Below are 13,999 nucleotides of genomic sequence, written 5' to 3'. Positions count from 1 at the left end.
ATTAGTAGATATCGCATGTCACCTTCTTAATATATTAAGAAAATTATTAGATTATTTGGTTAGAACAATTTATCATTTTCCTCGAATAATTCATAATTTTTATATATAAAAAAAAACTGAAATTAAAAATAATGGGGGAGATGGGTATAGTGACATCATCAAGTTTGACCAGCCAAAAAATTGAATCCATAAATATTAGCAGCTTTTTCATTGAAAATGACCAAAACACCCTTTTCATAATATGATTAAAAGCTGCATGTACAAATTAATCAGTTGTTATCACCAGAATAGCAGTAATGCAGTATATCACTAGTCTTTTTCCAAGTTCCAACAAAACATTCTAAATACAATACCATTACACTACTACTCTACTATTTAAATTTCCATTGCCAACCCCCCCAATATATACATACATACATTGATACATTTTTTGTATAACTACCAAAAAAATAATAATATTACATTGTTTTAATAATAAAACCCTAACTCGTGTTAGCGTTCCGATTAACATCTAATCACAGGTAAATATGATAATGTTATCGTCTTTATTTCTACTATTATTCCGATCGATTACTGTTCGTTTACAGTATACTATATATATATATTATATATATATATTATATATTATATATATATATATGTTGTAACACCGGCTTCTTTTTGCTAGATTTTACTATTTTTAGTAACAGACTATAGTGTGATGGATGCAAATACAAATATATATATATATATATATATATATGTATATAAATTATATAGATATAGATATAGATGATTGAAGTATTGGACCTATTTAGCATTTTTTTTAAAAATAATTTTTATAAAAGTTAGTTTTTTAGTGTTTTACAATACTACATTATTGGGATTAGTATATACTGGTAAGAAGTTATGTCATCTTGGTGCCACGTCATCAAGACATGTGACGTGGCATGACATATGAATGCCATGTCATCAGTCAAGGCGATTGTCGTTAGGTTATCGAGTTAGATAAGATAATAATGGTGAAACGAGCACAGATCATGATCGTTAGTTTGGAAAAAGGATGTATTGTGAAGTTAATCGTTTTGTTGTTTCGTAATCACTGCTGCAAGTTTTTCTTTCTTATGTAGATATAAATGCATTTTCGTTAAATTATTACTTTCTTTTTATGTTAGTATGATAGTGTCGTGAATATAGTTATTGGTTCATTTTGCTTACATTTTACTTGCTGTTGTATGTACATATATTATTTGATATCTGATTTACGCAGTATGAGGTTTTTCTGTTATGATCTTGCTAGAACCTGCTTGGTATGCTATATCGCTAGTAGTGGTTTCTATTAGTTACCGTAACAACAATTGTGTCATAATTTCTTTAATAGGTTTTAGTTCTGCTACATTATACTAATTGATGTGCTTGGTGAGGGATCATAATGTTGACATCACTTAATTTGAAAGGTCAGATCTATAGGAGGTGATTTCTATCGATGGACTTGAAAATGAGTCAAATCGGGTTTTGTCTTACCTAGAGTGCCTAACATGGGTAAAATCTAAAAGGTTATGAAAAGGGTCAAAATGGGCTGAACGGGTAAACAAGTTGAAAGTAGCTCAAAGTGCTTTCAAGTCTTTATGACCTCCATGATCGTCTTATTCCAAAAGTTAAGTTCATTATGTAAATAATAATTTTTGAATTCTCCATGATTGTCTTATTTCAAAAGTTAAGCCCGTTATGTATATAATAATTTTTGAATTATATTGAATACATTGACTTTTCAAAAAAATATCGAATACATTAGTAACTTATGAACTTTGAGTAATTTGAAAATAGTGTTGGCGGGCAACCCAAACCGATCCTACCTGTTCGAAGTATGTTGAAGATAACCCCGTCCCCACATCACCCAACCCACTCATTATGTTATATCTAGCTCAACCTTGCAATCTGAGTTCTTTACGATGCTCATGCAAATTCATCAATACTTTCTATAAAATCACACATGATCCCTCTGGAATATCCTCTAGAAACGTGTTCTTTCTTAGCTAGCTTGCTACCTGTTTAGTGTCAATACATGCAAGAACAATTTTGGGTGATGGTGATTGGTGAGGTGCTAATCTTTTTGGGTCAACAGTGTAGCGTTCAACACGGTGACACAAGGAAAGGAGGCCAAGACATATCGTTTTTGATTGGTTTGTGTAGTCATATTTCATGCGTGTCAAACATCCCATAGGGATTTCCTTTCAGCATATGTATTTTTCTTTCATTGTTGCTTCGTGGTTACAAGGGTCATGATAGAGTCCTGCAGTTTAGGTACTAGAGGCCATGAAGTATTATAAAGCTTCGATAGGTTGAAGGGTGCTTACTGTGTTCCAGCGTCTCATACTCTCATGTTAATTAGCTTACTGCTTGTAGACGGTCAAATGATAATGTATCGCGAATAAAGAATTAAAGTCCCTCATTAAACATGAAAGCATTGTATTACCACCACCCCCCCCCCCCCCCCCCCCCCTTTTTTTTTTTTCCTCTCTCAATCATATAAGTTTTGGCATTAAAAACACAATGTTGTTAACAATGTTTCAGGTGAGTATCCTCAGAATCATGGAATTCCTGGATGACCTTTGGGGCCCACCAAATTTTGAAGGTTTCTATATATTTGCTTCTTTCAACATTCATTCTTTGTTGAAGTTCTAACTTTGCAACAGAGATAATGAGATGGCAGTGTTCATTGTTGCGTACTGATGGTTTCATGCGATTTTTTTTCAGCAACTGAGGATATTTACCCACTGATTCCATACAGTGTTGCTTATGGTGATTAACCTGTCTCATTATCTTTCTCTATTTTCTTCAATTGTTTTTTTTTGTCTAATGGCATTTTCATGCTGAACCTATAGATATGGAAAAAGAGGCGGCTATAAACGAGAAATGTTGTATACAGGTGCTAAGGATTTTGATAAGCAAAGCAGATACAGATATCATTGAACTTGAAGAAGAGCTTCTGGACCTATTGAGTCAACTTGCCTGCACCGATGAAGAGTTTTTAGATATGTTTTACACATCCTTGAGGGCGAAACTTGATCACCTTGTTTTCTCAACAAGGAGTTTGGAAACCGGTGCCGGAAATGTTTTGCCAACCACCGAGGAACCAGTTGAAAGCATATATGATATGCTTAAGGCTCTTTTTTTTCGTTTACCACAAAAGAAAGATCATCAGGTGTAGTATATGGAACTTAACATTTGTATATATATCAATGTTTGTTTTGGTCTGCACAATGCGCAAAGTTTCACTAGCCTTAATTGCGTCTTTGTGTTTAGTTTCCTATGATATCCTTATGTTAATAGTATTTAGAAGCCTGTACATGAACTTTTCGTACAGAACTATAGAGTTGCTACTTATGAAAGTAAGGAGGATATAATGTTATAAAACTGGCTTTTTGTGGTGACTCCCTAGAAGCTCTGTTTAGATCACCGAGAGGTTGAGTGATAATTGGCATTTAATGGTCTTATTTTTTGGGTCAAGAATACCTAACTAGAGTAGACAATGCCCCAAATCTCTTTTTCGTGTGAGTAGGACCCCTATGTAGGTGAGTAAAAGTCTGGAAAATGATGGAATTGTCTTGCAAAATACAATGAAAACACACAGATTTAGCATGACTGTTCTGTAGTATGTAAGTGTGATATATGCACATATAGATGCTAACAGTTTGCATTTAGCCTGCATGTTCTCATAAACAGTATCAATGTATTAGGTTGTTTTTTGAACATAGAAGAACATGTTTTGTTTTGCTACATCTTCACTATGATCAGAAACAATGCTCATTTCAATAGTCTCATTTTTTTCTCATTATAAGTAAAGGAATGGGCTAATTTTATATTGCTATTTTAATTTTACTCTATAAATTCTTAGTAGATATCGCTATATCAAATGCTTTTATCTTAAAAGAGATAGTGGTCTTTATGTTCCTTCAAAGTAAAAAGTTTGCAGATGATATGACCATTATTCTAAACTCCTACCATTAGGCGAGTGCAGCCAATTCGTCTCTGAAGAAGAAACAAACAGGAAGTTATTCTAATGCTAACCAAATGGAGATGAGAAAAAGAGCCTTTATCACTCCGTTTGAGGAAGATTCAATTTCACAGGCCATAGTTAAGGTTGAAACAGAGGATGCAAGTTATCCTGTAAGTATTAACGATTATGGAGCTCTATCATTAAATATCTTAATGTATGCTTTTGTTCACCCGAAATCTTTCTTCTTCTTGTTTTTTATTGTTTAATGGCTAACGCTTATTTTGACATTAGTGTTGATTCTTATATGCAGTGTCCGACTCCTTTCTCTATATATTCTAACCAAATGGAGATGAGCAAAAGTGCCTTTATCACTCCGTCTGAGAAAGATTCAATTTCACAGGCCATAGTTAAGGTTGAAACAGAGGATGCAAGTTATCCTGTAAGTATTAACGATTACGGAGCTCTATCATTAAATATCTTAATGTATGCGTTTTTTACCCAAAACCTTTCGTCTTCTGCTTATTATTGTTTAATGGTTAATGCTTATTTTGACATTATGTTGATTCTTATATGCAGTGTCCGACTCCTTTGTCTAAATATTCTAATCAAAGTTGCCGAGGCTCAATGGAGTGCATGAACAAAGAATCAAACATGGTTCAGATAAAGAGCCCAGAAATGACAAAGGATATGATAAAGAATAAGTTTCCTGAATGCAACTACCAAAAGCAATCCATTGAAATTCAAGCAAGCATGAAACATCCGCTACAAATGGTGAAGTCTCAGGTAGGTTCTCTTTATTTCTCGGGAAGATTTACATACAGATGCAACAAATTAATAAACCTAGTGTAGAATTGTTTGCTTTGCAGTTTAAGTTATGTATCCTTTAAGTTCCAGAATCAAGTTATGGCTCCTTTTTAAAACTGTGGTCTTGAATATCTACAGTGTAATTACAAAAATCATCCCTGGATAAGGACCACCGAAAATATTAGTTTAGTGACAATTACTACTACACTGATAGTTCAAAATAGTTGCATACCATACTGAGCTAAGACTTAGAAGCCATAATTAGTGCACTTGTTTTGCATATGATCTGTTAGGGCAAAAAACGCAATTGCGTTCTATTTACCTTTCTCTCTAGCATCATCTTTTGTCTTTGTTATTTTGTAAATCAAAGTTCAAAGCAATTTTCACATGTTCTGCCATAGTTGAAGTAAAAGTATCGTTGATAAGAATGTCTGTGCTCTATAGCAAACCCTGTTCTTTGTGATGCAAAATTGAACATATTTTATCAAGTTTTCTGCTTTGTAAAATTATACTATGTTAACTAATAAACTACTTCAATGTTAACTTGTACAGTAATAAAAGCAATATCAACATCAGAAAGCATTTGTAACTTGCCACCCTTTAAATCTTCTCATGTGGTAATGTTTTAATAACTATACAAGTTTTACATTGGCATTCTTCAATCAAAATCTGGATTTATGATAATTTATATGAATCTCTAAAAGTAATTCAACTGACATGATTGCTTGCCAGACCGAGACTGACGAGGAAAGCATAGGTTCTACATCCCTTTGTTTGGTAGAATCACCTCAAGAACCTGATGCAAACCAAAATTTTAACAGAGAATTGGGTTTCCCTCTCAGTAACTCTAATGCAGAAGATCACCAAAAACAAATAGTCCCAGTTTCTGAGAGTCAATATTCTGCAAAGACATACAAGAGGCGACAGAGACTTGGTTCACCTTTGGCAAGGGAAAGTTCACCATGCCTTCATAAAGAACCTATACCATTGTGCATCCTTGGACTAGATGTGGTTGACCGGCATGATATGGATGACTACACCGTAGATGAATTGAAGGACATTGCCAGGCAACATAAAATTAAAGGTGTCTATAAGCTTCGCAAAGCAGAGATTGCAAGCATACTCGGAATCAAGGTGACTAACGGTATGTGGCAAGTCCCATCTCACACTTAAGTTTATTTCCCCTCTCTTAGAGTAGGATTCATTATTAAATTACATTAGAAGTGGCAAAACTGGACAGAATGAGTTAATTTTATTGTTAAAAGTTAAAACATCAAAATGGGTAATTTTATTTAGTGCTGATTTAAGTGGGTCAGGTTGGATTTCAATGAAACCTTTTTTTTTTTTTTCCCTTTTTCAATTTTAATTTTTTTTTTTAAAGAGATTCATTTTGTACATTATCAAATGTCAAATAACCACCCAGGGTTGTCATTTATCAAAGTGGTTATCAAAACTGTGATGCAAAAATTTGCTGAATGGAAGGTCCAAGGTTCAAAGCATGGCCAGTGCAAGAAATTAAATAAAAATGACAACAATTTTATAACCACACCAGTTTTCGTTTTGGACCACTATAAGTGGTTCGAGTTTTTGTCGCCATGTAAACATAGCTAGTTGATTAGTTGGCATGAATAACACGATAACCTAAAATAAAAAAGTTTAAGTGTCAGGTATGATTATGGTAAAGTGTAGTGATTCATTTTCAAGATATTGCCTGCTTTATATGAACACTTTGGGCAACTTTCAAACTCGTTCATCCTGTCATCTTTTTAGCTTGACTTTATTTTATATTTATCTACCCAATAGCGATAAAACTTAATCCATATAACTCCAGTGATTAGTAAATGGGTTGAAATTACCACTTTTTGTTGTATTTTGCTGTCTTTTCACCTACCTACAGTTTTTTTAACAAATGATTTGTATCTACATGCAGGCAAAAGGAAAGTAAAAAGAAACGAGACAGTTTTGCAGATAAAGGGTGCACCATAGATATTGCTGCTTGACGTTTTATACAATTTAACCAATAACCATCTTTTCTGCAAGTACTTATACATACGGCCGTATAACTGAAACAATGAATTAGTACTACAATTGATATGCTAAATTCCATATAAAGTCCTAGTTGTCCATATTAGGCTGTTTCCCTTACAATGACTAGTACTATACACTGCCATCCCTAGTTGGCATCTGGATGTAGCTTTGAATGCTCTGATTTTTGTCGATGAAAAATTCATCAAGCTTCTCTGGTATTTTGGCGCTTTTGTCTGCTAATGGAATCACTAATGGTGATAGGTCATCATGATTGTAATTCGTGTTTTTTGGGTTTATTTCAAGGTTTAGCCATTTATACATACAGAGTATTGATATAGCCTCCGAATAAATTTTCTAAGTATGAGATCAAGAGAAACAGAAAATTTAAGAAATGAGATGATGAGTATTATGAGTGGGTTACACATGTCAACTATTAAGTTTTGGGAGGATAATTCATTTTTCATACAAGAACTCAATGTTAGAGTTGACGAAATATGTAAAGTCTGACTGAGCAGAGCTGGTAACGGGTCAAAATGGATTGGTTTATGTATACTTTGAAATGTGTAGCATTATAAATCTATATGATTACAATGTGGTTGATCTAATAGGTAAAACTTCGATTATGTAATCCTTGGTATTGTATCCTATAACTATTACTGCTGGTAGAATATGTAAATCTTCGTGTGGTTCATATGATGTTTCCTCTGTGTAAATATTTAAGATGTAAGATGATTAAGATTTTGAAGGAAGAAGTGCGACTCCTATAAACTTTAAGCTGGTTATGTTGAGAATTGGTTTCCTGATGGGTATCAACTATTTAGATATAGGTTTAAAGTGAATAATCAATTTCAAGTATTTGATAAACACAACATTATGATTTTATAATATGTAGTCTAAACCACACTTAAGTAGCTCAGTGGTCATAAGACCGGAGAGCCAATGTCCTCACAAGAGGTCCCGTGTGTAGAATCTCACTAGATAACATTCTTGGATGGTCAAGTAAACGAGATAAACTAGTTTGGTCGCACACATCTAAGTCAAATTCTTGCTTTCTGAGGTATAAAATGAATGGAGAAAACTTGACCAATTGACCTGTTTAGTTTTTGTTTTTATTATTTTTTTAATGAAATAGACTTCACTAAAAACTTTTATTTTTCTTTTCTTTTTGAAAACGGCTTAGTTACACTTGAATCTACTACTTATTGATCTTTCGTTAAAATCAACAACCCTTTGGTTTGTGGAAATGTCAGTTGTTTCTCAACTGAGAAGGGATAGATTGTAGAAAATTGTAAACCCAAAACAGGGATATATGTAAGTATTCAATTAGCTTTATATCTAAGGACAATCCTGGGTTATCGATCACCGGATGCAATTTGTTTTGAGCAAGCCAGATGCATTTGCAAAAACACTCATTTCGATAATCGCTAGGTAACAAATTGTTCTTTACACATTCTGGCATCACTCATTGCATATTTTGCCAAGAAGAGCTCTTACCAAATATGACATAACCATTGTTGTGATAGGATCATTGTTTCGATTAGCATCTCAGCAGCCGAAACTATCCGCTTTACCAATCTCATTGTTTTTTTGCATATGAAATGCAATAAAAAGATATAGGTCGGCGTTTGCTGTAAAGATTAGTACTCAGTATAAGTTTGAAGAAAAAGATGAGGAAGAAAAAGTTTGATCATCTGAAGATTATAATTCAATGAACTAAAAGATAATAGAAGAGCTTAAACTAACATCTACAAAACGGTATACGCGTTCTGCAAAAATCAGTTAACATTTTACTTCTGGAAATTTAATAATTCGAAGTTTCTTAAGCTACATATGAATTTCCCAATAAGTTGGCAATATATATCCTTTTACACAAGAACCTTACAGAAATTATCATTTGTCAATAAACTCTGCTCAAGGCTGGCCGAGAAGTGAAGGTTTGTAGAATGCATGGCTTTGAGCAATCTCAATTCTCTCACGGGGATCGTTCAAGTTTTCATCTCTTAGTGCCTGAACAATTGCTCGTGGATCTTGTTCCCTGACAAATATTTGTAACTATAAATATCCATTTTTTGTATTGATAAAATAGTTCTTTTAGGCATATAAAAGTTATATAAGTAGAAGAAAAAACATTACCGCTTTATGAGTATTTTGTACAGTATCTTAAGGATCGGGCATAGCTCGACAGGTGCAATGGGTTTGTTTTCATTTGGATGTAAAATGCTTAAGCTTGGTTGACTCAAAAGTTCGAAAAATGCTCCTACTGCAGATACTCCCTGAAATGAAAACCTATGGAAGTTAGACATTTACAACTAATTTCGACCCCCATATACATCGGTCAATTTAAATCTATAAATATTTAAATGGGCTATGGGCCTAAGAGAAAAGATTCAACTAAAAAGGAAGCAGGTCATAAGTCATCTAACATGTGTTTTAAAGGCTGAGAACCTCATAATATGACTATTAGAGCAAATTTTAACATATTATTGTAATCATACTGTTTTTTGAATCAAATTTCAACACATCGGTTACTTATAAACTATATAAGGAGTACTTAATGATAAGTCCTTCCATGTCTCCCAACCTGACCTGTTTTGGCCCCTTACCCAACCCGCCTGTTATACTACCACAAGATGCGAACCTCAGCAATCTTGATCTTGCAAATAGTGATTATCACAGGGTAAAAAGGTTTTTGTATTTTTTAAATAAAGAGAAACATGTAGAGAAAATGTTAAATTAATTTTGTATGCCGAGAGTAATATTATTACCTGGATCATTCCCTTGCCACTGATGCTGTCACCCATATCCAAGCTCAGTTCTCCCTTGGCAATCATTTGACCATACCATGCATTACGCCCTTTCAGTAGGGTCACGTAGGTGTCAGCAAGCAACGGGCCAGCAAGTTTTTCGGGCTCTTTTGTCAACAAATGAGTGATAAATATCATCTCTGATGTACAATGTGCAAAATACACCGATTTGCTAGTAGCACTTTCATTGGTCAAAGCAGCTACCATTCCTGAGAAGATCAAAAAAGCTCTGGACCTGAGTGAAGATTTAAAAATTTTATGGGTTGGTCTTCTCCTATATTGTTCTTCATACCTTTATTTGGGGCAAAATGTAATCATAAGTAGAAACTAGAAAGAACCGGGAATATCTTACCAGCTCCAATTGCATAGACGTTTTTCAACCCTCCCATTACTTCGTGTGTGATAAGATCGCTATTGTCCCATACGATGAAATGGGGTTGCCTCAAAAACTTTGCAAGCGGAAGCCTCCACTTTTCAGTGCCACATATTCGAGCATTGGCATACTCTTTGTTGTAGATCTCAGAAGCAATATTTGGACCACCAAGATACAGAATGTTATCTAGTGGTACTCCAGCTACAAGGAAAAAATAGTTACATTTTGAAACTTATTAGACAAAATCTTTATGTAATGTGTCTACACAGGGGTTAATGCTAAGGAAGGTGAATTCAAAATTCATATAGCCATCAAATTTTTAATTGATTCTTTTGGGTGATTGGATATGTGTTATTAGGTGTCTTGGTGCAGCATTGCAGCTAGTATGAAACTCATATTCCAAAACTCATAGTTGGTCCAAAAGTTTTCAGATAATCAGAGCTGAATATGTTTTTCTAAACATTAAGAAATGATTATTGTGATAAAAAGTTGCAATAATCAATTATCCATTCAAATTGCTAATCTAAGCACTCCGAATTTGATACTTTTCATCCATCATACTCTAATTTTCCATGGATTTATCCCTAAACTGATGATACTTATGGATCAAAGAGTAAATATATATGCGACTAAATTGGCAAGCCTACAAATATGCCTATAAGAAAACGGTGCTTAAATTAGCACATATAGTAGGCAATTATATATGTAGGATTGTAGGTATAACATACTCCTTTCGTGACTCTAAGATCATATGTTCAGGTCATGAGCACAAAATACTCATGAAACCATGAGCCCTGGTGATTCACACAATTATAGCAAAAAGTAATCACAAGGTAAAACATGCTTACTTGCCCGGTGGATCATTTGTGTTGGAGTAATAATATGTGGAACAGGATCCAAAGCAGCCTCTATACCCTTTGACAACGACACAATTATAGGCATGGTTAACCTCTCTTTCCAATACTTACCAATCTCTTCAAAAACCTCACGCGTGTCCGTTGATGGCACACCATTTACCACAACATCCGCATCCCAAACCGCCTCTTGCAAATTAGTCACAACTTTCATAGGACAAAGTGGCGTATCAATCATATTCAAACAAAACCCATCTTTCAAAATCTCATCAGCATAAAGAACCCGATCACCTAATCTTGCTTCAACGTATTTCAAATAAGCACACCGCCTAATTAATCTCCTTAACACATCTTCTCTCGAATTAATCACTTCAAATAAATGTTCCGCAGTTTCTCTATCAACCGCTCTGCCACCCCTTCTCCATATCCTAATTTGTATCTTATCACGAAATTGTCCATAACTATCTTGAAGTAATGCTACAAAAACACTACCCCACGCACCCGCCCCAACTCCCACAATTTTGAGCAAATCACCTTCTGATTTACCAAGAATTCTACGAAATTCATCTAGTTTTTCTTCTAAACCATTACCATTTGATATCGACATCCCCCCGTTTGAATATAAACCAGGATTTGTCACCTCAATATTCCCAACCATAATTTCACCTCTAGATTCAACAAATGAACGAAAAAAATATACTCTAAAATATCATCAAGAATTACAAATTCTTAACAAGAAACACCTTTTACAAATATATATATTTATCTTCAAGAATCCGAGTTCTGCCACCTACAATAAAAAGATTAAAACTTTAATAAAGAGAAGAATTTTGTGGTTTACACACTGAAAAATGTTGTAACATGTCAATTAATAATTATTTCCACAATATAAAGTGATCAAAAGAAAAAAAAAAGAGTCCTATAACAAAAAAAAAAGACAAACAAAGTTTACAAGTACAAATCATACCTTAATTAAAGAGTAGATCACCAATGCTACAATATAAAGTGATCAAAAGTGAAAGATATAAAAAACCCAAATCCAAATTGCAAAAAAGGTAAAAACTTTATATTACATTTGCATTGTAAACTCAGTCAAAAGTTTGTTCATCTACCTAAAAACAAAACAAAATAAAATATCATATTAAATTAAAAAGAAATTAAATCAAATTAAAAATAAGAGATACAAGAAATTGAACAACCTTTTGAGTGCGGGTTACTACAAATTTTCAAGATTGGTACTATTTTTTAACTCAAGATTTTTCAAAGAAATTAGAAATGTGAGCACATAATTTGGGACTGGGAAGCTAGTCCCAATAAGGAGGTTTGACTAGAGTCAAATTTATTTGAGATAAATATGCCGATAAATGATTAATCCTCTTAATAAAATAACCTAAAAATTCACTAAAAATTCTCTTAATTATTGGATGATGAAATGTCAGGGAGCAAAATTAGAAAAGAGAATTAGTGGATACTATATGTTACTTTCTTAAAGTGTTAAGAGGATTTTTAAGTTATTTTATTAAGAGCATTAGTCATTTTCCTTCAAAGATATGTCTTAATAAAGACGTTATTTTTAAGTTCTACTTAAATGGTAGAAAAAGAACCTTATGTCTTTGCATGGGATGGAGATTGAAGCCTTAAGTGGGAGAGTTGGTAGTTGTAAGTTTGGTATCATTATGTATTTATGTTGTATATTAAGGTTATTTCCAATGCTAAAAGACGTCTTTATGCCTTCTTTAACGGTCACATCATATCCTTATAAATCTTTAAAATTTTTATGAATCTTTAAAATCCTTTAATTTACCATCAACCATACAAACATCCTTATATATCTTTATTTCATATATAAACAAAAATTAATATTATAGATATTCTAAGGATATGTAAAAATAATTCCTTAAATATAGACAAATGCCTCATGAACAAGCAAGGACATACATGCTTTAATATTATGAACAAGGAAGTACAAGTAAGGAAATGGAAAGATGTCTAAAAACATCACCATTAGAAATAGTCTAATGGGACATGACGTGAATAGTGAATTGCAATGTGCCGAGTTTGATTCAACCACGTCGCATTCATCATTATAGGGAATAAATCGCTTCGCTCATATTTTTCAATCTCCCATTTTCTTTATAAGACAAATCAGATCATCTTTTTTTCAACTGTTCAGCTTTTAAATGCTTAAGTTATCTTTAAATTTTAACTCATTCTTCGAACTACACACTAGGTCTACCTAAATATACCCTCAAAATATTTTTCAACCTCTATTTACCAAATCTATCATTCTCCTTTCTTCATTAATTTAAATAACTTATACCTATAATATATTAATGAAATTATTTACAACATAACCCTCAAGTCCTGAAATAAATGTAATACTCTTACATCAATTACTTTTACATAAATAACCACATTATTACCGCCACCGCCATCGTCGCCACTACCACTGCATTACGCAGGTACCCTTCCAGTTATAGGTAATTTAAACATTTCGTTCATAAATTTTGATATAATATGATAAGATTGGACTTTAATTTTATTTTTGAATGTGTTTAATTCAAAAATGAAAGAATTTACCTTCACACCACCTACATACTCTCTTCTAGGGAATGGTGTAAATGAGCATCATAATGTAGTGTCATCAATAACATTTTCGGCTACAAATTTGTTAAACAACATAAAAAATTTATTAGTGAAAAAATGATTTATTTTAAAAAAAAATCCTAAATATCAGGGATAAATCCGAACATGGTTTGGAGGATACATACCATATTGTTTTTGGTGTTCCACAAGATTGAAATTTTTATCACGCCTCAGCCGATAGTCGTTGCATAACTTTGGAGATCGATTTGGAAATGAAGAAGGATATAAGCCTAAAAATCAACCAAATATTAAAAGTTTGATAGGTGGATTCCACTAAGTCTTTTTTATAATTTTATATTCTTTCACATGTAATCATTTTATATTTAAGTTAATTTTAAGGCATATGAATTAAGTTGTGTCGTATGCATCGATATTATACCACTCTAATTCCTTCACTACAGGGGCAGATGTAATTGTATAAGACCAGGGGCAATGCCCTCTATAACTTTGAGTCAAGCAACCAATATATGTAGATTTTTTGTGGTACTTGAAAACTCAATATTTCTTCTAA

The 13,999-nt window shown here is 33.1% G+C and overlaps 2 protein-coding genes across 2 annotated transcripts; one reads left to right on the top strand and one right to left on the bottom strand.

The window, feature by feature from the left end:
* The first annotated feature begins 307 nt into the window (after nt 1-307).
* LOC122608270 lies at nt 308-7,029 on the top strand. Its single transcript, XM_043781356.1, has 9 exons — nt 308-521; nt 2,554-2,614; nt 2,737-2,781; nt 2,865-3,184; nt 3,991-4,149; nt 4,290-4,418; nt 4,556-4,762; nt 5,516-5,927; nt 6,714-7,029. The coding sequence occupies exons 2-9, from the start codon at nt 2,572-2,574 to the stop codon at nt 6,767-6,769; spliced, it is 1,371 nt and encodes a 456-aa protein (XP_043637291.1). The 5' UTR covers nt 308-521; nt 2,554-2,571; the 3' UTR covers nt 6,770-7,029.
* A 1,549-nt stretch (nt 7,030-8,578) lies between these two features.
* LOC122606914 (probable glycerol-3-phosphate dehydrogenase [NAD(+)] 1, cytosolic) lies at nt 8,579-11,911 on the bottom strand. Its single transcript, XM_043779802.1, has 6 exons — nt 11,810-11,911; nt 10,837-11,632; nt 9,968-10,189; nt 9,577-9,824; nt 8,945-9,084; nt 8,579-8,846 (listed from the first exon to the last, which is right to left on the bottom strand). Exons 2-6 carry the CDS (start codon nt 11,498-11,500, stop codon nt 8,723-8,725), a joined length of 1,398 nt encoding a protein of 465 aa, XP_043635737.1. The 5' UTR covers nt 11,501-11,632; nt 11,810-11,911; the 3' UTR covers nt 8,579-8,722.
* Between the last annotated feature and the right edge of the window lie 2,088 nt (nt 11,912-13,999).

Source organism: Erigeron canadensis, chromosome 7 (genome assembly GCF_010389155.1).
Source record: "Erigeron canadensis isolate Cc75 chromosome 7, C_canadensis_v1, whole genome shotgun sequence".
NCBI classification, from domain to species: domain Eukaryota; kingdom Viridiplantae; phylum Streptophyta; class Magnoliopsida; order Asterales; family Asteraceae; genus Erigeron; species Erigeron canadensis.
The sequence above is the reverse complement of the archived record's forward strand: the minus strand, read 5'-3'. Positions and strand labels throughout refer to the sequence as shown.